General features: G+C 34.2%; 5 protein-coding genes across 8 annotated transcripts; 2 read left to right on the plus strand and 3 right to left on the minus strand.

The window, feature by feature from the left end:
- Nucleotides 1-71: 71 nt before the first annotated feature.
- LOC105228217 (liver carboxylesterase 1) lies at nt 72-4,243 on the minus strand. Its single transcript, XM_019990935.3, has 4 exons — nt 3,778-4,243; nt 3,618-3,710; nt 2,463-2,630; nt 72-2,355 (listed from the first exon to the last, which is right to left on the minus strand). The coding sequence occupies exons 1-4, from the start codon at nt 3,877-3,879 to the stop codon at nt 634-636; spliced, it is 2,085 nt and encodes a 694-aa protein (XP_019846494.1). The 5' UTR covers nt 3,880-4,243; the 3' UTR covers nt 72-633.
- Nucleotides 4,244-5,940: 1,697 nt separating this feature from the next.
- On the minus strand, nt 5,941-22,919 carry LOC105228120 (exostosin-1). Its single transcript, XM_049461186.1, has 10 exons — nt 21,434-22,919; nt 15,256-15,408; nt 15,108-15,182; nt 14,883-15,009; nt 14,454-14,573; nt 7,787-7,890; nt 7,566-7,716; nt 7,073-7,495; nt 6,692-7,008; nt 5,941-6,633 (listed from the first exon to the last, which is right to left on the minus strand). Exons 1-10 carry the CDS (start codon nt 22,243-22,245, stop codon nt 6,525-6,527), a joined length of 2,391 nt encoding a protein of 796 aa, XP_049317143.1. The 5' UTR covers nt 22,246-22,919; the 3' UTR covers nt 5,941-6,524.
- On the plus strand, nt 9,359-13,826 carry LOC105228118 (lamin-C). 2 transcript variants are annotated; one of them, XM_011207786.4, is made up of 4 exons: nt 9,359-9,974; nt 11,739-12,333; nt 12,401-13,218; nt 13,292-13,826. In XM_011207786.4, the coding sequence occupies exons 1-4, from the start codon at nt 9,574-9,576 to the stop codon at nt 13,401-13,403; spliced, it is 1,926 nt and encodes a 641-aa protein (XP_011206088.2). In that variant the 5' UTR covers nt 9,359-9,573; the 3' UTR covers nt 13,404-13,826. The 2 variants fall into 2 exon arrangements, with proteins under 2 accessions (XP_011206088.2, XP_011206089.2); XM_011207787.4 differs by having other exon boundaries at nt 9,365-9,974; nt 12,401-13,135.
- On the plus strand, nt 16,229-19,430 carry LOC105228119 (uncharacterized). Of its 3 annotated transcripts, none has more exons than XM_011207788.4 (3): nt 16,229-16,447; nt 16,509-16,612; nt 16,713-19,430. In XM_011207788.4, exons 1-3 carry the CDS (start codon nt 16,415-16,417, stop codon nt 18,073-18,075), a joined length of 1,500 nt encoding a protein of 499 aa, XP_011206090.2. In that variant the 5' UTR covers nt 16,229-16,414; the 3' UTR covers nt 18,076-19,430. The 3 variants fall into 3 exon arrangements, with proteins under 3 accessions (XP_011206090.2, XP_049317150.1, XP_029406826.2); XM_049461193.1 differs by having other exon boundaries at nt 16,278-16,417; nt 16,713-19,297; XM_029550966.2 differs by having other exon boundaries at nt 16,433-16,447; nt 16,699-19,297.
- Nucleotides 22,920-23,122: 203 nt separating the features above from the next.
- LOC105228121 (gamma-soluble NSF attachment protein) lies at nt 23,123-24,849 on the minus strand. Its single transcript, XM_011207790.4, has 7 exons — nt 24,690-24,849; nt 24,577-24,644; nt 24,350-24,465; nt 24,091-24,285; nt 23,958-24,028; nt 23,493-23,880; nt 23,123-23,288 (listed from the first exon to the last, which is right to left on the minus strand). Exons 1-7 carry the CDS (start codon nt 24,743-24,745, stop codon nt 23,214-23,216), a joined length of 969 nt encoding a protein of 322 aa, XP_011206092.1. The 5' UTR covers nt 24,746-24,849; the 3' UTR covers nt 23,123-23,213.
- Between the last annotated feature and the right edge of the window lie 242 nt (nt 24,850-25,091).

Here is a 25,091-nt window from a genome sequence, read left to right on the forward strand (position 1 = left end):
AAAATTTAGATGTTTTGGAAAAATAATACTGACAACATAAAGTATGAAAAACTCAAATAGAAAAAATCTAGTATTGTTTAGAATTTATATACTTATATATAAATAAATACCGGAATTTCAAATACATTCCATTATTTTTTATATTTATTATAATATATTGTATTTATTATTCAGAAAAATGTACAGTTTTGGTAAGCCATTCTAATATTTTTCGGTCTACACACATTTCACTTTACTCAATTCAAATACGTCACAGCTACTCACTCAAATTAAATAGCCTTCGTTTTTCACTCGATTTCGGAACACATTATATATTTTAATAGATAAGGTATGCAGGTTTAGATTATACAGATTATTAGAGTACTCAATTCAAAACTTGTCGCAAGTAAGTTCATATTGCCAGTGTTTAATATTGTATTGTGATGGGTCGAAGTCGGTTCTGTTTTTCTTCAGTTCTCTCTTTGAACGTGTCTCTGCTTTATTCAGATTAGTTTCCGCTGCTCGTTTCTTTGTTTCGCTTATGGGTGAAATGACTTCACCAAAGGAAAAGTTTTCCGATTTGGAAATATTGTTGTTGGCTCTAAATGACGTAAGAGTAGTTCGAAACCATGCTGGTTTCTGAATCAATCTTCGTCATAAACGAGAAACGGAGATAGGCGTGTTCTCACGCATTTGATCCCTATGAAGTATATATACGCAGACCATTAATATGCTTAAAAGAAAAACAACTATAACAATTAGAGCAAAAAAACCCTTTCGGTAACGAGCAGCATCAGCAGCAGCTTCCTTTAAGAGATTTTGCTGGCCAAATGGAATATTACTGCCATCATAATACCTTTGGTCACCATAGTTATGTATATATGGTATAAAAATCTGCCAAAAGTTGTATACCCTTTTCAAATGTAAAACATAACCGTAATTTGTTTGGTTTGTCGCATAAACTGTTGCTTGGTTAATATCACTCCGACCTCTGTTCTTCCTACTTGTTCTCAAAAAAGAATTATCGATGCCATCCCTATCGTTGCGCAGCATTTTATCGATTTCAACCGAATTTTTTTCAAAATCCGACAAATAGTTTCTACTCGCTTCTAACTGGATGTCTTTATCTGTCTTACCAATATTATATATGAATTGGTTTTCAGTTGTATAGGGCATCCATTCATTAGATTTGAAACTTGAACTATATATGTCTCTTCTACTTTTTATGAATGTTATAAGATGACTACGAAATTGTCGAGAGAGGCGACTTTCTTCCAAAGACAAACGCCTTCTTGCTACTTGTTGGAATACACTGGGTCCAAGCAACAAAAGTAGATCGGCTGAATGAGGTGCGCCGCCGAATAAATTTACTTTCCCACGTAAATCCATAGATTTTGAAGCATCGAAAACATATGCAAACACTGGCGTAACAATGCCATAGTCTTTCGAAGTTAATAGATTTAGTAATCTGTAGAACGGCAATTCATAAAAATACTCCGATATAAGGCGCTGCAATGCGTATAGAAAATGCTTTGTACTCTCGCTCGGTTCCCCACTAAAATAGAACCAGTTTATTGCATATTTCATCTTATCTCTTATTTGCACATCGAAATTTCGTAATATACATGGTAGCAGAGTGTAATCCACATAATCACGGATAGATTGATAACTTTCGCGAGCTAAATTTAACCATCGTTGCTCTAAAAACGATCCCTCATTAGATGTAATGCCAATGAGCATAGGACCCAGGGCGTGTGAGATTGTTCGATTTTTTAATAAATCGTCGTAAACAACTGGTAAGATGGGACCAATATGAAGTGTGCCATTGCGATGATCATATATACTCTCAAAAGCGTTCAGCAGGTCACCTATGCTTTTTTGCCTTAGACAATATCTCAGTTGACTACTGGGTTTTTCGAATTGGCAACCTAATTTTTCCACCAGGACTTTCGAAGCTTTCATAACATCTTGCTTAGACCTTAGCGATGCCTCTAAATCGCCGCCGGACATTATAATTAGTTTAGAAAAAATATTATCTTCAGCACTTCGTCCCATGACAGCATGTGCGATGGCGCATGGCGCACCACTTGTGCCATGTCCTAATAATGTTATCTGGTTGGGATCTCCTCCAAAGTGTTGGATATTACTCTGTATCCAAAGAAGTGCCAGATGCTGATCTTGTAGACCTATATTTCCTGTCAACACTTCATTATCCATAGCAATCCATCCAAAAATATTACTGCGGTATTGTATAGAGACAACGACAATATCCTCCAAGGCAAGATCTACGCCGGACACACGATTTTGGGACCAATCGTAAACCATTTCCTCGCCAGTGATAAGTACCAACACAGATTTCTTCCCAGCATTTTCAGTCTTAAAGCAAAAAATATCCAACAAATTTATTTATAAGATTTGTTCTTAAGTGCGACTAGAGAGGAAATCGATATTTTCAAGGGTATACGAACATTTAAATTACATACCTCGGAGACCCAAATATTTAAATATAAGCAATCTTCGTTCATTATTGTTTCGCGAGGAAGACTTCCGTCAGCTACTTCATCATAGATTGTGTCCGATGGCTGTGGGCACAGCGGACGCATACTCATAGCTAGAAAAGTACGATTCCAGCCTCTATGTGGCAAAGGAGGCTTTGTATAGAAATAGAACATTTGGATAAATTTATAACATTTCAATTCGTAAGTAAACAGAAGACTACTTATGTAAAAAGTGCACAAATATAATATAATAACACAATATTAAAGTCATACTTATGTACAGCAGTCAAACTAATATTTTCCACACTTTTCAATTCGCAAAACTCTTGGAGATTTTTATTTCATTCATTATGCTTTTTAATTGAGCTCATATATTTCGAGTGCATAAATATTGGGTCGCTCACTAAGCAATTTCTTAATTTTTTAGTACAATTTAAACTATTAAAATTATATATTCTGATTTAGTACCTTTACTTTTGTGCAAAAGCTATTGGCGAATCATCAAACTTGTATTGGGCCCCACTTTACTAAACCTAAACTATTCCAAAAATATTTAAAAATTTGTTTACCAAAGTCTTACAGTGTCAGATGTTCAAATATACATGGGTAAAACGGTTAGTGTGAAGTTGGCTGCGAAAAAGCTCCAATAAGGTCAGCTACTGTAATCAAACGAAATCACTTAATGAACGACCCAGTATGTCATAATTTACTGAGCTCTTTCAGGCCCAATGTCCAACCAGTAAATAAACAGTTGAAATAGCCAACCGGAAGCAGCTTCGATTCACTTTGATTCACAGTCTAATGCATACATACATACACAGTTATATTCATATGCATGTCTAAAAAAAATATAAATATTAAAAAGTAAAACGGGGTGATCAAAAATCACTTGTACTACATTATATACTTCTATATGTATACGGCTGAGCGCATATGCATGAGTACATATGTATGTATGTTCACACTAGTTCTCATTTGCATGCTGGAATTTCAGTTAATATATGTACGTATGTTTGTGTCATGTACAAATATAATACCTGCGTATGTGCGCAAGTTAATGGTGCTAAATACTTATGTAAGTATTGTACAAATAGTGGTTGATATGGAATAAATATTGCAAATGACTAGAAAGTTCTTTACCGCAAAGCGTAGATCGCCAACAGGTGGTTGTGCGTATGGCACCCCGAGGAATGCGTACACAGCGGTTCGAGAAGTATCCGGAAATATCTTCAACTGTAAGATCAAAAGCAGCAAATTAATGTATATAGCTAAATCGCCTGCAAGTGCTTAATATTCATACCCCTGTTATGGACCCCTGGTCCAGTAGAACGCTTATACGCTGACCTTTGGTAGACAAAAATTGCAATAACAACAAAGCAATCGACAACCTAAAAAATTGCATGTTGAACTGATGAACTTATCCTTTTTTTTTGGAAAACTATTGCCGAGTTTTTGCATCAAGTAATAATACATACATATTACATATGCATGCCTCTGCAAATGAATAGCACAAAATAATTTTTATGTTTAAGCTCGAAAGTGTATTTGAATACTAAAACCCTTTCTGCTCATGGATGGTGGATGAAGTTCTAAAATTATATACGCATATACATATGTAGTATTTCCAAAGCAATTAGTTGTACAAAACAAATGCAATGACCATAAGCGTAGATGACCTGCGTACATACATACTTTTAACGTATGTAAATACATATTTACTATGTACCATCATATAATTTAAATCAAAATAAGAATATGTCACCATCATTTTCATGCTTAGATACATGGTAAATGAGATTCACATTACTTTTCGATGCTTTGTAGTTTTTGTGTTTGAGAATGACCATTGTTATGACGTTAACACATATAAAGTAAATATGGAAAGTGCTTACTAAATTTATTGTGCACATAAATATTAGAAACATACATATGCATGTATTATACAAATGTATAATATTCATTGCAAAATAGTATAAGTAAAAGGTGAATAAAACTTAAGTGGTTACATATGTATGTACGTCCAGCACCACCAAAAATGCGCTAAAAGAAAAACTGTTTTCAGAAGGGATAACAATAGAAATAAATATAAATAAATTTTATACAATGTTTATTGGTACTTAAAGTTAATAAAAAAATATACATATTTTAATTTTTCTTTACCAAAATTAGTACATAAAATATAACGTGACCCAAGGTATAATGAAAAAAAAAGTTGCTCCAGGGTCTGCATCATTTATCCTTGAATTGTTGATGGATATGTAAAAATAAAAAAAAATCGTGTAAAATGTAGTTGTAGTTATAGTCTGTCGAGCCAAATTTTTTTTCGAACAATTTTAAAATTTACGGAATTTAGAAAAAAAGTATGCGTTTTACGTCATAAATGTCACACTTTAATTCTGTTTATAACATTTTTTTAATAAAAATATCGAAAATCCGGCTCGACAGACTATAGAGAAAACATTTTCGAATATTTAAAAAAAACGCATCAAAAAATGTTAAAAACTGTATGAGTTATCATGCAGATCGTGCCGGGAAAAGTAGTTTCGAGAAAAACGCGTTCAAACTTTCATGTGCCTCAAACGAAGGACAGCTACCTGTGCATTAAACTCTCGTCGGGCGATCTGATTTTTCACAACAAATGATATTTAATCATTCATTGAGTGAAATCATCTTTTAAATTAGGAAATTTTAGAAATATTTTATTTTATTAGCATCGCTCTTGTCCTGGAGGGTAGACATTAATCGAGTTTTCTCGTAAAATAATCGATTTTTCGAATGTCAAGAACCGATTCTTAATCGACTTCGACTACTGAAAATCGATTCCGGAAAATCGATTATTTAACGAGAAAACTCGATTCTCGACTAGAATCGGAATCGAGTTTACCATCCCTACTGGCAGCCATCGCATGCACATATAAAACCTCCGCACAATAACCACCACAAAAAAATGATTTTTTTTTTCATGTTATTTATATGGAAAACAAAAAATTTGAAATAGGCACCTCTCAATATTAATATTAGGAGCTCATCTTTTGAGTGACTTTTTTTACACATTTTCGAAAGTTTTGAGCCTGTTTTTCAGTTGAAAAAAAAGGTTGCCTCAGAATGACACACCCTAGTAGTCATACTATACATACATTAGTAGATAGCAACATATTTAATTTAAATTGGATTCTTACATACCTGCATAATAGCACATTTAACGAATATATGTATTTATGAATATTAAAAAAAACCATTGCACTTTTCATTTGATTTTTGTATATATACATATATTTATTGTAGTTCGGCATGTTCATGTTTAAGCTCTTTTTAAAAGAATTTAATTTTTCGCGTTAAAAATGAATATTTTCATGTCATATTTTTATTCAATAATAAACAATTATTTTATTAAATTATAACTAAAGTCCCTTTTTAAATTTGTCGCTTATCAGAAATATCAACACAAACAAGTCAAAGCGAGTGTGATTAGTGTCAAATTTATTTATACACTTTCGTATATACATATATATGTATACACTTTTGTAAACATACATACATATACATATATATTTATATATACATATAATAAAAAATTTAACTAAATATCATAAATTATTACAGTTTTTATGTATTGTAAAAATAGCGACCTAAAGTAATCACCATCATGTCATGTCATCATCAACATCATTATATGTTAACTTATAACATCTTATAATTATAATTACAGAATCTAAATTATTGTGGCTGTGACTTATCGTAAATGGCATTTTACATACAAATAACTTCTTACTAATTTATATAAATAGTTGTGACACTTTTTCGGTACACCATATCCATACTCGCACGTAAACATTCACGTAAAGGTATGTATTTTTCAAACCTCGCAAGCTATACAACGTTAACTGCACGTCTATTATTGCAATAAATACATTTGATCTATAAATCTGTGACTTTAAACTACTTTTATAGCAATCCATTTGTATTTTGAATACAGTTAAGTTTACTTTTGTGGCTGATAAACACAGATTAGTTAAGCTTAACTTTATAGCTTGTGCTTATGTAGTGCTAGCTACCAACCAACTCAATTTGGCGATACTTCTTACGTAGATTGGACACCGGATCTCGATACAATACCGGATCAAGTCGTAAATTTGAACGTATCAACGGCATATATCTGCAAAACAAAAAAATATATTATTTTCTCCTTTTATAACTCATATGTGTATGTGTACCCAAAAACTGCAGCGAATGTATTGAGGCAACTTTGCCGCTGAATGAAATGATCTGGATCATTCCACGGAGAATGTCCTGTTTCACGATCCTTATAGCCTTTGCGCTGTGTCACTTTAATCGGTGGTTTTCTCGTTACATGCGATACAAGCAAATTCATTAGGATATCTTCACAATTCGATGATTGTTGTACAGTCTTAAGAAGCAATAATGATAGCCAATTGGTGTACAAGTAATTATAGTATCGATGATAGAAAGCTGCACCAGTCAAAACTATGGAATAGTAATTGGTCCACTTAGATGTGTATCCCCACGCATTCTATAAAATAATTAAGTAAGTTAATTTGTATTGCACGAAACAACAAGTAAACAAAAGATAGTACCTTTGAATCATCCCAGAAGTGAGCTCGAGCTGGATAACCAACAATACGGTCTGGAAAATCTCGCCAAACTGTATATGCAAAATCCAATTCATCTGTATTGAGTATAGAGTCCTCGTCTAGTGAGAGCACTGCATCTGTTTGGATTTCGGGATATGGATAAAAACGTTGTGATATGCTTGGACGTTCGTCAAATACATCTAAATTTTCCTCTCTGGTATTTTTTGAATCTTGATGATTGATAGGTACTCCGCCAGAAAGTAGAGTACTATTGTAGAACTTTTCGCTGACATCATTTTTCATACTACGAGAGGATTTACCAATACTTAAGCCACTTAAAGTTATTATATGGAATGGTATATGGTAAGTCGTAGGCCATCTCTTTTTAGATGGAATAGGACGATCAGCCGCCCAGAGAACCAAAATCTACAAATTAAGTATTAAAGAAAAGTCAGATTATTTGTCTAATATTTCGACATTTTTATATCTAACTTACTCTATCTACAAATTGACTTTTTGAAATAGTTTTGATTAACTTGTATAGCGCAGTGTTCGGGCCCAGAATTGAACCAATTTGTACATAAATGACAGCCGTGTAATTGTGACGGGGTTCTACTCCCATGGAATCCAATAAAAATGGCATATACCTAAAAAAAAGTAATGACAAGTACTTTTAAATTGGCAGCTCCACCAAATTGAATATGTTTTTTAGTTTACCTGGAACTATCAGCAAATGTTGGAAGCGTTAGGAGAGCACCTGGCGATGTATTCCAAATAAATGTATTGCGAACAGGATAATCTGGTAAGCGCTCGCGGATAATCTAATAAAATTACATTAATTGATATACCATTAACATTGTTGACATTTATGAATGTACGAGGTGGTTAAGTTAAGCGATGAATAAGATGAAGGCAGGACTTTGATAAATAATAACTAAAAATATGCATAAAATAAACCAAATAGTTTAATTTTAACGAAATTACTCACACCAAGTATTTAAAAGCACCTATTTAAAAGTCACCCATTCACAATTTTAAAAAATAAAACTAATAGGTGAGACCCAGTGTTATTGTTGACTAATAAGCACATGTATGTATGGTGTTCACGATATGCGAAAATAGTATTATTTCTAGAACTTAAATAATTTATTGATCACGCGAAATTTTAAATTGTAATAACAATTATAAGTGGTAGTCAACCGTACGTATGTATTTAAATTCAGCTAATCAGTGTCTGACAACCAATAGTTGGATTGAAAGATGAGAACCCACCAGGCGCTTGTACGAACTTCAAACTACCGATTGCCTGATGAAAGCCTACCGATATTAGAAACTTAACATACTCCGTTAACATTGCTCGGGTGCTGCGCCGAAATGGTGTTAAGAGATAACATACCACGAAATAATAGCCCTGACAGACGACAGCGCTAATATGCATTAGCGCGCTTAGTTTTCATTTACTTTATCTTTTGATGTACTTACTTTTTTGACGTACTTAATAATAAACGAATTTTTTCGTTAAATTTATATTGATTTTCCAAAAATACCAAAATTTCTATTAATAATTTATCTTATTCACTTCCGTTTCTCTTTTTTTTTTAATAAATAAACAAATTTCACAATCAGCTGTCTAAATGCACAAGTCTGCCGTCTGTCACCATAAAATTTCAATGCGCATTAATGTTGCTTAAGGCGCATTAATTTTGCTCGTCTGTTATATTATTATTGTTAGGGATATAAGGTAATCAATAGCTTAGGGAGGCTAATGTTTACATACATTGCAATAAAAAAGAAATTACTAATTCAGCTTTTCTGCTCACAATTCATTCGGTTTTGAATACACTTTTTCTTTGAACGAAAGTGTAGACGTATTCCGAATGTACATATTTACATAATTACACATAGTAGGGTATTACGGAGTTGACTAAAACTCAATTCATTCTCATTACAATAATACGCAACTGTTTTACTCTCCGCTATGTGGACTGCTCAACATGCCATGGCATTCAGCTTATTATTGTAATATTGTTATTGTAATTTATTAACATACATATGTGTATATTATATATTGTGTGAATGTGCAAAAGCAAAAGCAGTAAAAACGCAATCATTATACATAGTACATACATACATATGTACGCAGAAGTGAGCAGAAGATTTTCATGCAAAGAGAGCTGTATGAAGCCTCGTGAGTGCGCACTGGTTACTTTTCTCGGGCTTTTGCTTTTGCCTCACCTAATTCCGTCGATGATGATTTCATTTTTTGTTTTGGCCCACCACCATTTGTAAGCGAACGTTCAACATTTCGATTCAGTTGATTTTTTCCAGTCAAACAAAGCAGAGGTGCTAAAATAATTGGATACATTTAACAAGTCACTTTGTTCCAACTTGAAATATTTACCAAGTGCCTGAAATCTACGATTATCTATCCCTCAATACAGGGCATATACACAAACAAATAGTTTACCTGTGTAATTGCAAAAAAATAAACAAAGACAAACAATATGTCTCAAAAGCGTGTCTCAGTGTCTACGCGGATTTCTCGCGCCTCGACTTCCACACCAGTGGGTGGGCAGTCGGGACGTTTAGGAGCCACGAGCCCGGGCGCCACTAGTCCTACCCGCACAACTCGCATACAGGAAAAGGAAGAACTACAACATTTAAACGATCGCCTAGCCTGCTACATAGATCGTATGCGTAATCTGGAGAATGACAATAATCGATTAACGCAGGAATTGCAAATCGCCCAAGACACGGTCAATCGCGAGGTGTCAAATATTAAAGCCATGTATGAGAAAGAACTGGCAGCAGCACGTAAGCTTTTGGATGAAACTTCCAAAGAAAAGGCTAAACTAGAAATTGACATCAAGCGATTATGGGAGGAAAATGATGACCTCAAACAAAGGTAAACAACTAGAAAATATGTACAACCAGAAAATTTCACCATTTGCCGTGTATTTCCTTACTTACTTTAATACTAATGTATGTACATATATACATAGGTATGTAATCATATTTAAAAGAAGGTTTTTTAATGCGTCAACATTAAATGCAAGTATATCTGTATGTATGTAAACTTTAATCAATGATGTCATAGTGAATTTGTTGTCTTTTTCAAGTTGTTATGCTCTACGCTTTAACAACACATGGCAGCAAGCTCAATATGATAATGAATGATGTCATTTAGAGTAGAGGAAAATACATATGTTAGAAGGTAAGAGGCTATTCACATACCTTCACATAGCATTTGGAAAAAACATACAACAACAAAATGAGAGTAATACGTATTAGTTGTTTACATATTACATACATATGTACATACATTTGTCAAATAAACTTGCGAAACGCGTTTAGGGCTTAATTATTCATTGTTATTTTTGTTTGGCCTTTGTTTTTGTTTCTCATAAATATCACTTAAGTAAGTTACCACAAACACACGCGTTTATAGTTTTGTATATGTATAAATAAATGCCGCGGCGAATACTAAATCAAACTAAAAAAAACTTATGTGGCCATGAAGGTCGGCTCCCCCTAAGAAACAGCGCACAGAGTTATGCGTGATGTCATTTTGCCAAAAATAAAGATCATTACAACCGCACTAAATCGAATCGATGGAGCATAAGCATAAACTGTACCAGCATGAAAAATCATTCAAAACAACAACAACCCGCGCATAATTAACTCGAAGAAAGAATGGCAATAGCTATAACTTTTAGGTATTTCTAAAAATTACTCTTTCGCTTTTTTGTGACAATTTCACGAAAGCAACCTTGAATAAACACAAACCTAGAAAGTCTAGTATGAATTTAAATACATATACCTCTATGTATATGTGTATGTATGTATATCTACACCATATGTCGGTATTTCTCTCTGATTATATTTTCCCACTTGTGCTCTGTGCTGGCCTTTAATGGAGCTCATGCATATTGCTCAAAAAGTCTCGGTTAACAGGTTCTCATTGGGACTAAAGTATTAAAAGTTCATACATTTGGATAATGTGAAAATTCTCTCGCATTCCACGTTTCGCGATTGCACTACACAACGCGGTCTCCCATGAGTTTTGGTTTGATTGCAATGCGCACGTTTTCCACTAGACCTTAGTGATTTTCTTTAAAGTATTGCATACAATGCGTATTTGTAAGACTTTTGGAATTTTGCAGACAGATTCTTAAAAACTCATAGCGAGAATATTTTATTTACATCAATCTAAATTTATAATTAAATTTCATACATCCCGTAATTATACATACATACGTAAATAAGAGTAAATTTTAAAAGTATAAACAATTTGGTTTGGCATTATATTATGTACATATGTACATATACATATACGTATGTATGTATAAGATCTGATTTAACTAAAAGTCGTATATTAAATGCGAATGTAACTGGAAATGGACAGAAAGTCATTTGAGCCGGACTTCTGCATATACATATGTATATTCATATAAAAATCTAGCGATGATGTCATTTGACAAAATCACTAATTTTGTTGTACTCCTCAAACTCGTTTGATATCGCGTCTATGTTACATACTGATATATTTGAAGTCGCTTTTTAAAAATTTGGTACTGTTGTATTTACTTCTGTTATCTCTTATGCATGTGCTTTCGAGAAAAATGTTTTTTATACTATATATTTCGATTTTTATTTAATAAAAAAACAGACTAGATAAAAAAACAAAGGAATGCGCGATCGCTGAGAACAGTGCGCGTGTATATGAATCTCGCTACAATGAAGTTAACGGTAAGTACAACCAGGCTTTGGCTGATCGCAAGAAGGCCGAAGATCAAGCTAAAGACCTCTTAATTGAAAACGAAAGGCTGCGTAAGCAACTTGAAGATCTCCGGAAACAGTTTGAAGCAGAAACGTTGGCTCGAGTTGATTTGGAGAATCAGAACCAAAGCCTTCGCGAGGAGCTTAGTTTCAAAGATCAAGTTCACAGCCGTGAACTAACCGAGACACGCTCGCGTCGTCAAATTGAAATCAGTGAAATCGACGGCCGTTTATCCAAGCAGTATGAAGCAAAACTACAACAATCGCTTCAAGAGTTACGCGACCAATATGAAGCCCAAATGCGCGCTAATCGCGAAGAAATTGAATTGCTGTACGACAATGAAATCAAAAATCTTCAAGCAGCTGCAAATAGAGCAGCCAACTCTTCGGCACATGCAACCGAAGAAGTTCGCCTTATGCGCACGAAAATTGACGGACTTAATGCTAAGATTCAAGATCTGGAGAATACTAATGCAGGCTTAAATGTAAGATACATTAATTTAATTACATGTAGTTAAAACCTATGTAACATTTTTAATTACATATTTTTAGGCGCGCATACGTGAACTAGAAAACCTTCTAGACAGTGAGCGTGCTCGCCATAATCAATATATATCTTCACTAGAGGCCGAGCTGCAACGCATGCGCGACGAAATGGCACAACAATTGCAAGAGTATCGTGATTTAATGGACATTAAAGTCTCGCTGGATCTCGAAATTGCCGCTTATGACAAACTTTTGTGCGGAGAGGAGCGGCGTTTAAACATTTCATCGCCTAATCGTCCAGGAACTAGCACAAATACCGACTCAGGATACTCAAATGGTACTCATTTATCTGTTAGCTCTACCTCACGTTCAGGACGTGTCACACCCAGCGGTCGCCGCTCGGCAACACCGGGCGCTGGTGGCAGCGCTAGTGCAGTTAAACGTCGCCGCACAGTTATTGATGAATCGGAGGATCGCAATTTGTCCGAATATTCTGTTAATTCAGCCGCTAAAGGCGATTTGCAAATTGTCGACGCCGATAGTGAAGGACGTTACATTAAATTGCACAACAAAGGCACAGATGAGATCCATTTAACCGGATGGCAGTTAACTCGCATCGCCGGCGATGAGGAATTGGCTTTCAAATTTTCGCGAGGAGCGAAAATTAATGCTGGTGCTACAGTCACAATTTGGTCAGTGGATGCTGGCACTGCACACGATCCACCACAAAATCTGGTAATGAAGAAGAAATGGCCAGTTGCTGACTCAATGCGCAGCGTTCTGGCTAACGCTGACAAAGAGGTGAGAATCTTGTCGATTTACAACACCTGTAGCATGTGTCACATCTGCAGCCACTGTCAACACTTAGAGTTTCTGATCGACCAGTAAATTAGCTAAACTTTGAATTTTATTACTTTGAATAAAATTAACCGACTTTTCAATTATTTTCACTTCCAGGATGTTGCCAGCTACGACCGTGTTCGTTCAAACCTTTCCAGTCACGCGTCCAGACACCGCACATCAGGCAGCGGTTTCACACTCGGCTCAGGAGTCGGTTCAACTGGCGTAAGAAGCCTATTCTCACTACTTTTCTAAAAGTGCAACTATGAAAATATCTTAAAACCCAGCAGGTGTTACAGATAAATATATCTACACTAATATATGCATAGTATATATGTATGTATCTATTAAGGGTAAACTAGCACAAACAAAGTTAATTAAACTTTTAAGTTTTTTATGTGCATTTAAACATATCCTAAACTTTAAGCCAAGACTTTGTAAGGAATTTAAGTTCAGCACAATACTAATGCAGTTTCAACAGTTCTATTTCCACTATCAGTGCGAGGCTTAACGTAAAATACAAGTTATAAACTCAGAGCTACTTAAATATGTCTACTGGGACATAATATACGTTTTCACCAAATCTAATGTACAAAACTAAATGTAATTTACAACTTAAATTTACATTAAATATGCATTTAAATATGGTCAAGGCATGGACTTTTATTTACGAATCCGGAGTAGAATTAACACGGCATTAAGCTATCAAATTGAATTCACATATAAGGGAAACTATTTTATATAATTTACTTTATGAGATAAAATAAAATCAAGTTAAGTGTCTGATAAGTGAGACTTTCTCTTATATGTTGTATAAGATCTGGTAACAGTATCTAAAAGGAATAGAATGTGATTCTATAACTGCGTGCGTTCAAAGCGAGTCTGAGAATGGGTGGGGTTCAAAGATTAAACTGATATAAACAAAATATCTGCCGTTGAACATTTTAAAGTTATTTAAACCTGTTAACTACTTTGGATTTCTCTTGTATTAAATGAACGATATGAAGTGAAGCCACTTTAATATTTCCAAGCATCGTGTATAGGATAAGGTTGCTAAAAGTATTTGGAATATATTTACATTCGCAAATTTTTTTCTTTTTTGGGTTATTTATAAACGCATTTTAATTTTTTTTTGTTCCGAGATAAAAATATTCTTCATTTATGTGCTTAGGTAAAATAAAACTAGGTTATAAAAATACAGTTTCAAATTATATAAACATATGAATTCGAAATGATAAATTGATGAGGATTATTATTATCTTTTATTATTGCGACTCACCTCAAACGTAGTGAACACAATTTTTTCTATAGATCCAAAATATCGTTCCCAAAGAACTTGGGTTTGCTGACGCAAAGCCAAAATTCGTTCCAACGAAATAGAGCGTACGACTTCTGGCACCTGAAAGTATGCAACGAAATTAACATTGAAAATTAGTACGTGGGTAAGTATGCTGTACAAAAAAACAAAAACTATATTTGCTTACTCTTTCAGTCTTCAGGGTTTCAAAAAATTTATAAAAAAAAAAATAATTAATTAACATTTGAATTATTTTTTTTTTACATTGTACTCGTAATCCCAAATACGCGGAAAATTTAATCACACATACCTGTTAAAAAATTAAACCCAAATTTTTTAATTAAAAACTTTGCAACCCTCCAGATATGTAATTCTATTTTTAAATTGAGTTTCATTACAAATTTAACCCACCTGTAATAACAATCTTTCATCTGCCCAAATCACAGCATCATTCCAATCAATTTTAGACTCAAATGGTAGTACCCAACCATTCGATAACAAAACTGGAATGCAACCCGCTTGGAGTGCTTCCAGAAACCTTTAGAAAATAAATTAATTGAAAGTATTATTTAGGAGAAGAACGTTTTCATTATGAACTTAGTAAAGCTGTGGAATTAAGAACTTAATGAAACTTACCGAAATGATCCCAATCGTCTTCCACGTGGTACCAAACAAAATGTAGAGTTTTGTAATAATGTCTCATAGTCATATCTGAAAATTTTCGAAAAACACAAAATTGATATTATTTAAATATTAAAAAACCAAACTAGTAGTTATAATTTACTTGTCATATTCGCGATTGTCCTCATCACATCGACCGTCCTGAAGTTCCCTCCAACTCTTGCCATGTCGACAAGTTGTGACCAAAATGATGTCCCGTCCATTGTGTAAATGAAATAAGGAGTTTCTTGTCTCAGAGCCAATTCCATGCACATATCTGCAGTAAAGGGACAATAATGACATCAAACATATATGTATATATACATAAGTATTTGATAACCTATACATATGTATATATTGAAATCAATGCTAATATTAAAAAAATTATAGCACTGCGATTGGGCGGAACAATTGCCGTACTTACACAAACAATATTTCATTATGCGTATAAAACTGACGGGGGAAGTTCGTTCAATGACGATATGAATCGACTCTTTGGCCCAGAAATCTAGCGGAGATATTGTTTTCAAAATATGTAAATATATGCAAATAATACAATTTTATTTGGAGCAACGTCCCGTAAAAACAGTTTCTCTCAAGTTTAGATTTTACTCTTGAGTTCGAACTCACTACACGCGGGTATTCAAGCATAATTTTTTAACAAATCATAATATCATATCATTTTGTACATAATATACGATGTATGTGGTATATAAAAGGATTTGAGTAAATGAAAAAGAAATTAAAAACGAAAGCAAAGGAGAAGGAGAAAACAAATAGTATTAATCTGCCACCTAAATATTCGACCATCCGAATTACATGTGTATGATGCGAAAGAAAGTTGAAAATCAGCAAAATAATAACAAAAGTTATGCGGAAAAAGGAAGATAAGAAACCAAGAGATGTAAAAAAAAAACAAAAACAATATTGAAAAATTTGCTCCATGATTCATTATATTCAGCTAGCACAAACTGACTTGTTTCACGATTTAAATACTCACAACACTTATACGAACACATACGTATGTAAGCAAATGCACAGTCGAACATACATATCACATAACAGTCTTAGTAAACGTGCATTCCCCTTTAAATCGTAGTTCACTGCAGTTTATTGCCTCGAAAGATTGTACCATGCACTGCATCGCAGACTTGATGAATGCCAATAGTGAACAGTTTTGAAATATGCAATACTCTATAAATTGAATGGCAGACAACATACTACAAATTAATCTTGCAGAAATCGTTACAGCGCAAACAGCTCGTGCATGAGCATTAAATAAAATGGTTAATTTCTTTAACAATTGCAAGTGTTTCGTATGTAAATTATTTATGTTGCTAAACAACATTTTAATTAGTTTGCAATTTTTATTCTCAGCGTATTATTTGGGAGACTACATTGGATAACAAACAACTACGTTACATACTTTACCTCTTCTGTTTGCTTAGTTGTCGCGGGACAGCCAATGGCAAGGAAGCAACGTAAATTATCTACAATTTGCAAATACTTTCCTGAATATACATATATATATATATATATATAGATCCTTGTATAATATTGATTACAGTCATGTGTTTTCAGGCTACAACGTCGCTTCATGTGGAAGCAAATGCACTTAGATAACTTAGTAGGCAACATGGCGACCAGGCCATACTCCATAAAACATATGACGTCCGATCTAGCGCCCAATGGACACTCAGTGCTGACAAATAAACTATTGGATTATTTACCCTCGGAAACTACCAGAGTAAAATACATCATCCATAACCCCACAACAAAGAAACCCATGAAAATTATCAAAATTCGACCAAGCAAAAAAATTGTTAAAATAATAACGAAGCCAACGATTACTACCGACTCGAAAACGGTAAATTCCTACAAAAGCACAATGCCCGCGTATCTCAATAGTAACCAAATGGAGAAGATGGAAAAGGAACAAGAGTTAATTGCCGAAGGACAATTATCAGTTAAAAGCGGCGATGTTTATCAACAAAATTTTCTTTCCGAGAATGAAAAATATTCACTACAGGCGTCCCGCGAAATGACAGATGAACCAAATTCCTGGTTGCCAGTTTTTGAAACTAGTGAAGTAGGTTCTACCTATTCCCCGCTCAAACCAAATACACTAAGTCCACTACACACCAGTTTTATGGCAGAAAGTCTGCCTAAACCAGAAAAACAGATTTCTCATCAATCGTTATTGTCCGTTGGAGAGCAAGATCAACACAATGATCATGATTACCAAAACCAAAATATACAGTCAAATGGTTATGAAGTCACTGAACATATTGCTGAAGAGTCTATAGCAATACCATTAATGCAAGGTTCACATATTAGTCTTCGAACTACTCCATCTAAATTTTCTTTAATACAACCCACTATCACTGCATATAGAGATAAGTTTACATCAACGATCACACCAAGTACCTTGACGGAGGAGCCACCAAACTACCCAGCCAATTTCTTAAGACGTTTTCAGGAACGGTTACAAACGACTACAATCTTACCACCTGGTCTACCGACGAGATCAAAACAACGAAAGAACTCAGAAGAACTTAACGGCGATTGGACTCCAAGCAATATTAGTAACCCTAGAGACGCTTTCAAGTTAAGAGGTCGGTTTCACAGTTTGCCCTCCCGGGTTAAAAGTGAAAAATGGCCACCAGAAGTTGCAACTTCCACATCTCAATTTACCTCTGATAAGTTACCAACATTTGGCAACTATGGCGAAATGAGACATTCAGTATTAATTTCTACTACTACAAACCCAATATTAGCGACAGAAATCAAAGAGCAAGTCACCTCTCCTCCAACAGGCAAATCGAGGAAAGCACAACCTTCCGCGGCAGTTAAGGCCAGACAAAGTGTTGAATTACCGAGACTTCAAAGTAACCGAGAACATAATCGTGGATCTATTAAATTTGGTGACAAAATCTTTACGTAATAATTGGTTTAGATTGTACACAAACTATCTCTTATCTTTCCTCACATCTGTTATACACAATGAATACTCATTTACTTAGCAATAGAAACTAAATATAATTAAAGAAATGATAGATTTAATTAAAGAAAGAAAGATAATCACTACATCTAGGCCATGTTTAGGTAACAAGACGCAAATTAATGGAACAAAATCATCTCTCTTGAGACCCGGAATCGTGCTGTTCCAAAGGAGTCGGACATTGGGAAAGGAGTGTTGAAAGATGACTTCGTTTCATAGATTATAGTTAAGAGGGAACTCATTGTACACACATATATTTGATAGGACGAGATCAATTCTAGATAGCTGAAAATTTAGAGTCAAGAAGGGACTCATTGCACGCAGTGCATATATTTGATAGGACGGGATCGATTCTGGATAACTAGAAATTAAACCTGCTACATTTTCAAGAACGAATTTGGGTAGAAGAAAGTCAGTAAATGTGTTAATAGCTCCACTTTGAATATCATACATAGCGAGTCCAAAGTCAGCTGTGTCAATAATCTGGTTAATAGATTATGCTATGTCCTTCACGTAGTCAAGGAATGATCTCTTTAGACTTCTAGGATGCGGTTTTACTTCAAGCAGATGACTGCATGGATTATTTTTACGAAAACATTGTGTTGCTTACCCGGAACCATTTACTAAACTCGGACTAGAGCATGAGCATTAAACTAAAATGCTTAAGCCATCTAGGCCGACTTAGACTATTTCGTCTTGTCGATGACATCTTTAACCTAATCATCGGTGAAAGTAAGTGTCTCGTAGCCTTTTGGCATTTTGTACTGTCATCGGGTAACATGTCTTTTGGCCTTATCAGTTGAACGGTGCAGGGCATATTGCCGGTTAACATAGGCTACGCACTTATTCGCTTACGAGAATCATCGTATCCGCTCGGGTTGGAAAAGGACGTTACAGGAGTTCAAAGCTTACTCACGCAGATGGAGGGGTTACACAAATTTGCTTTGGTTTATTTAGCATTTGTCAAATTCCAAATTGAGATTTCCAAACCAGTAAAACTAACGTAAACGACAGGATTTATGAGCAGAAACCAACTCATGCCGTCGCATTCTAGAATGATTGTGACAGACTTTAAACCAAATGAAAAACAAGAAAAATTTCTAAACCACCATATTGCCAGAATAGTCGTCGTACTCCTTGTGACTTTTTTCTGTTTTGGAAACTGAAAAGTTCGCCTCGGGAAATGCGCCATGAATTTATTGATTGAAGGCAAACTGTTCGCGTCGTAAACAAACAGCTGACAAACACCCACTAATTGACAAATAGAGATCAAATTTTAGACAAACATAAAAAAGATTGTACCAAACCAACCAAAATTTTTTATTCATTCGGTTTGCACGCGCAGTTAATTTGAACCCGAAATTGAGTTAAAATACGTTAGTTTAAAGGTTGCTGCATTATAATTCCACTTGTAGTTTTATATAATAAATGAAAAATGTCTCTGTTAATAGGAGAAAAATAAAAATAAGTTTTTTTCTTTCAAAAATACAGTGACACATATACAAATACAAAAATATATACAGTTTCGTTAGTTTAATGGTCACTTTATTGATAACCTTTGTCAAAACTATAGACTATAAAAAAATATATACATACTAGTAGAACCGGCCACGCATTTCTGTGGTATACATTTTATAGTTTTATTCATGTAATAAATTATTGAGTACAGTGAAAATTTTATTTACAAATAAAGGCGAAAACATTTTTGTACGCAACGAAACGTACTTGAGGTTTAATTTTGAATCTAAATAAATTTATGAATTATTATGATTTTTACTACCCTATCTTCTAAGTTGGTGCAAACTGGACAGAGTGTGCTAAATTTTGTTAACATCGGTTCAATAGTTTAGGAGTCCATCGCGGACAAACAACGTTACACGTAATTTTTATACTCTTGCAACCAGTTGCTACAGACCTAACGGTTGTACGAATCACCTAAAACTAAGCGAGGTTATATATATATATTATATATATGTACATATGATGTAAATAATTAGGTTGACGAGAAAAATTGAAATCCGATTGACTGTCTGTCAGTCCATCTGTCCGTCCGTGCAAGCTGTAACTTGAGTAAAAATTGAGATATCTCAATCAAACTTGCTATGTGGATTCCTTAGTAAAAAATTTCAAGTTCATAGATGGGCGTAATTGGATCACTGCCACGCCCACAAATCACAATCACCCGCAAACATATAAAGTGCGATAACTAAGCACTAATTTCAGATATAAAGCAGTAATTTTCTAGAGAAGATCGCAGCAGCAAAAGGCACCTGAAAAAGTGGGCAGGCCCCGCCCTCTAAAAAGTTTAATGGAAATTATCTCCTAAACTGTTTAAGCTACAAGGATCAAATTTGCTGAGTACATGTCTTATAAGAACTTCTACCGACAGTGCGAAAATAAATGATGAGGATAACGCCACTCACTTCCCATATAACGGTACTGTTAAAAACTACTAAATCAAAACCTTTTACCACCGAGCTTAATGACGGTGTGAAAATTGGACGATGGTCGTAACACCGTTCACTTTTACGTGAAATCCCATATATCGAGACTTGACCAACCGATTTCGACAAAATTTAGTACGTGGCATTCTTACATTCTTACGTCACGGTGTAAAAATGGACGAAATCGAACAACAACCATACCTACTTTCCATATAGAACAATTTGGGTTGAATCGGACCAATATTTCCCTTAGCCCCCATATACATAATTTAAAGATTTTCGAACTTCCGAATGACTCTGTGCCGCATATATTGGCCAATATGTAAGTTGTCCCAATAAAAATAACAGAGCGTGTCTTATCCATAATAGTGTATCTTTGTGCCTAAAATAGTTCAATTTGTGCGAATAGTTGCCCTAGCGCCTAGATAACTAATATCGGAATTTTCGAACATCCGGCTCACTCTACTTTATATGATTGGCTTTAACGCTAAAGTACTTTTCTGGTTTTGATTATTGCAAGTTACAAGAGCATAAAATATTCGGTTGTACCTGAACTTAGCCCTTCCTTACTTGTTATATATAAACATATGGTCTCGTATATGTGACATACATATATGCCAATAACATCCGACTAACGATAGTGCTTGATACTATTATAGCAATCCCCACAACAGGATTTCATCCGAGTAATGGAAATTCGGAAATCTTACCTCATTAAAAAAATACTATTAAAGTTAAGTTTTGCAAAACTACTGAAAAATGTTAAAATATGTTCAATATAATTGACCCTTAAAATGTATTAATCAATTTATTGGAATATATTACAATTTATTATAGTGTATTATAACGTAACTTACCTTTTTCCTTTAAAGGCTAGTAAATATTTTTTGTTTGCTGGAAAGTTATTGGTTTGTACTAATCCAGATGAGCCCGCACGTAAAGGAAACTGTTTATGGAACAGCGGAATGCTGATATCGAAGTTTGGACGTATGTGAAATACACTCATGCTAGCTTTTGCTAGTATAGCTTCACCTGGATCGAATCCAAGAGAGTCCTCCGCATAATCCGGCCATGTTCCTGAATATAAATTGAATATCAAATGGTTTCTGCCATTATTCCAGTGCTGCAAGCGTGCTAGCCTTGATGGAACATTACGAACGTAGTCATTTGACAAAGAATCTCGATCCAAGGTATCAATAGCCAAAACAAATAAACACGCCCGCTCCGGTTGGGACGTATAGTATCTTGATTCGCGTATTGCGGATAATATTTTTTGGTAATTAGCTGATACGGGAGGAGCAGCACCCAAAGAGTTCAACGGCTCTGGTGGATACACATACACTAAAAATTCTCCATAGCATTTTGTAAAATCGAAACAACTTTCCATTCGGCAGTAAATCGCCTTATTTATGCCATTTGTGGATTTGTGCTTATCCTCACCTAGCTCACTTGCATTGTCTGTTTTATCGATTCCAAATGTCATATGAACGTTTTCTTTCGGTTGATAACTGGGTAATTTTTCAAGGAGACGAGCGCGCGTTACTGCATCTACCACTTGAAGATTGCGGTGAGACCCGCCACTTTTTTTGAGTCGATAACCCCCAAAATAACAATATGCGAGAAATGCACAAGACACAAAAACCAAAATATACCGTTTTTTAGCTTGCATTTTATTTCTATTAGTTTTTTTGAATCCAACTTCACACAGTTTTTTTGAAACGGCTTAGTTTACATTGTATACAAATGCACCAAAGGTACATTTATGCCTTCTTTGATATATTTTGCATTTTACATACATAGGTAACAAAACAATTTACATAGCGGCGATGAATGTAGTGTTTCATGCGGATGTATAAAATTCTCTAAACCACACATCTTTGTATTTTTATGCTCAGATTTTTTGATATATGATAGCTCCATTCACAAAACCAAAATATATTTTTATTGCACTCATTTTATTGAATGGTCAGATATTTTTTCGATATTAATTAAATAATTATACTAATGTCCTCTAGTAGGCGTATAAATGCAGAATCTTTCTATTTTACTCATATATCGTATTTTCATGGCAGTATATACACATCGTTGCCGCCGACAACCCGAGGCGCGGTAGATTCAGTGAATTCATAAACTTATTGTTGTTATCATATTTTAATGATATAAATTTAATCTCTTTGATTGATTTTACTTCATTAAACGCCAAAACTCTTTATTAATATAATTTCTGACGCACAGATTTAGAGCTTAAAAGCCAGGGATCGACCTGCCCACTGTTGGAAATTTTGACGTAAACGACGACTGCAAGCACACATTTAACTCTACTACATAAACACAAAACGAAAATTTCACCTGTCAAAACATTTATATGTGTTGCCAGCTCTCTGAAACTTCAAATGTTTGGCCAATTGGTTTTTTTAATCTTAATATTTGTAGTTGTTGTTGTTATATATGAATATAATAAATTTTTTAAAATGTTCATTCTAAAACTCTAATTTATAAATTTTAAGACGGCGGTGTGATATGTAAATAAGGACATATTAAAAACATTATTTTCTTTAAGGGAGTAAACTTTTATTAACCTTATTAAATACCAAAACAAACATTAGCTTCTGCGATAAAACTAGTTAATAATAATGACTAACACAATCCTTCCTCTTCTTCATCTTCATCATGGTTAGGTACACTAGGCTTTGTTGATCCATCGTCCACTTGCTAAAAATATATAAAAATAATAACTTTTGATTAATTAAAACCACTTTCACACTAAAGACATAACAATAATAACCGATCAATATATGTACATATTTTTCAATGCCTTTTTTAAGAAAGCTGATATCTCCAAATAAGTGGTATTAAGTAAATAAAGGTATATCTAAGCCTGACAAATTAAACTAAATACAATGGTATTGAATTTACCTCGGTATTTGGAGACATATAAGAAGGCGCAGCATCCTTGATCACGTCGGCTTTTGACGTAGTTGCTAAGCCATGTGGTAATGGTATATCGCGAGCGAGAATACTGTACTCAACATCCATGTGTCGTATAAAAGGAGCAGCTAAAGCTCGTTTAGCAGACTCTGGATCTTCATCATCAAATGCTTGCAGAAGAAGTTCTAATGTTTGAACTTCATCCGAATCACAACAATTACCCCATTCCTTAAATGCTTTCTCCGCTGCAACAAAATCTCCTCGAGCAAGTTGAACCAAAACCAGGGCTACAGCTAATCGACCAATTTGACCATAAGACTCTGTTTGTTGATTTAACCCGATTTCCCTTCTTATAGCATCTGCGGCCTGGTCATATCTATTGTTGAGTTGAGTAAAAGAGTTGCTTCCTCAAGAGTATATGTAGATCAATTTAAAAAGAAAATATATACGTACTTATTTAATTTTACCAAAATTCGTGAAATTTTTGATGCATACTCAGCAGCATGTCGTGTGGAGTCGTCTAACTATCAATCAACAACCGTTAGAATATGATCAATAATTATGAAAGAGTGTTTTCATTTAATACCATTACAACTTCCAAAGCATGCTTATAAAAGGTCAAAGCAAGTTCAGGATGCTTTTGCTCTACAATTTTAGCAGATTTGTCTAATGCGGTTGCAGCAGCTTCTGGCGATCCATGTTGCTGATAAAGATTGCATGCTTTATTTACATTTTCCTCTATTTCGAGTAAATTGTTGGTTTCTTTCAATATCAAAATTATCTTTAAATTAATAGGAATTAATTACTAATCACTTTAAATATTTAATAGTTATGTATATATGTACCTGTTCGTAACATTTTGCAGCATGAAACCAAGATCGATTATTTTTATGACAATCAATTGCTTTCACTAAGCACTCTTTGCTTTGTTCAAAAGACTTAGCTATACGAAAGGCGGTAGCTAACACAAAAGAAAAGATTAATTAATAAGGTGGTACATATCTTTAATTCGCTAGAATATATTTGTAAAAAATGTATGATTAATGCTGAGTTAAATATAATAAATATGTACCCGCTTTTGTGTATTCATCTGCAGCTACGTCATAATCGGGTCTCCACTTCAATAATCCAACCTTTAAACTAAAACACACAATTAAATTTTATAACTTAAAAAGAAAAACTTACCTTTTTTCTGCTTGTCGAACTAATTCTTGACCCTCCTCTATTTTTTTAGAAGTCATAGCAAATTTAATTTTTAAAACTCCTTACCCAAATCAATAATAATTGGGAAAACGATTTTTGCACAGAGCTGCCAAACACAATAATTATTGAAACATCTTTAATATTAGCGTGCTGCCACACAACACAACTTTAAATCATCTCTAAAAAATAAAAATTTTTTTAATACCATCCGACGTATCATAATTTTTTTATGAAAATTCTTTAATTAATGTGCATGCGTAGGCATCGAAAAACTTAAATTCCTATATCATTTGAATACACCGATGGGAACATATTATTAATTAAAGAACATTTAAATGGTGCTTTCGCTTAGCATAGACCTATACTCAGAACGGATTGAGATAA

The sequence above is a fragment of the Bactrocera dorsalis genome, unplaced genomic scaffold (assembly GCF_023373825.1).
Source record: "Bactrocera dorsalis isolate Fly_Bdor unplaced genomic scaffold, ASM2337382v1 BdCtg012, whole genome shotgun sequence".
Classification (NCBI taxonomy): domain Eukaryota; kingdom Metazoa; phylum Arthropoda; class Insecta; order Diptera; family Tephritidae; genus Bactrocera; species Bactrocera dorsalis.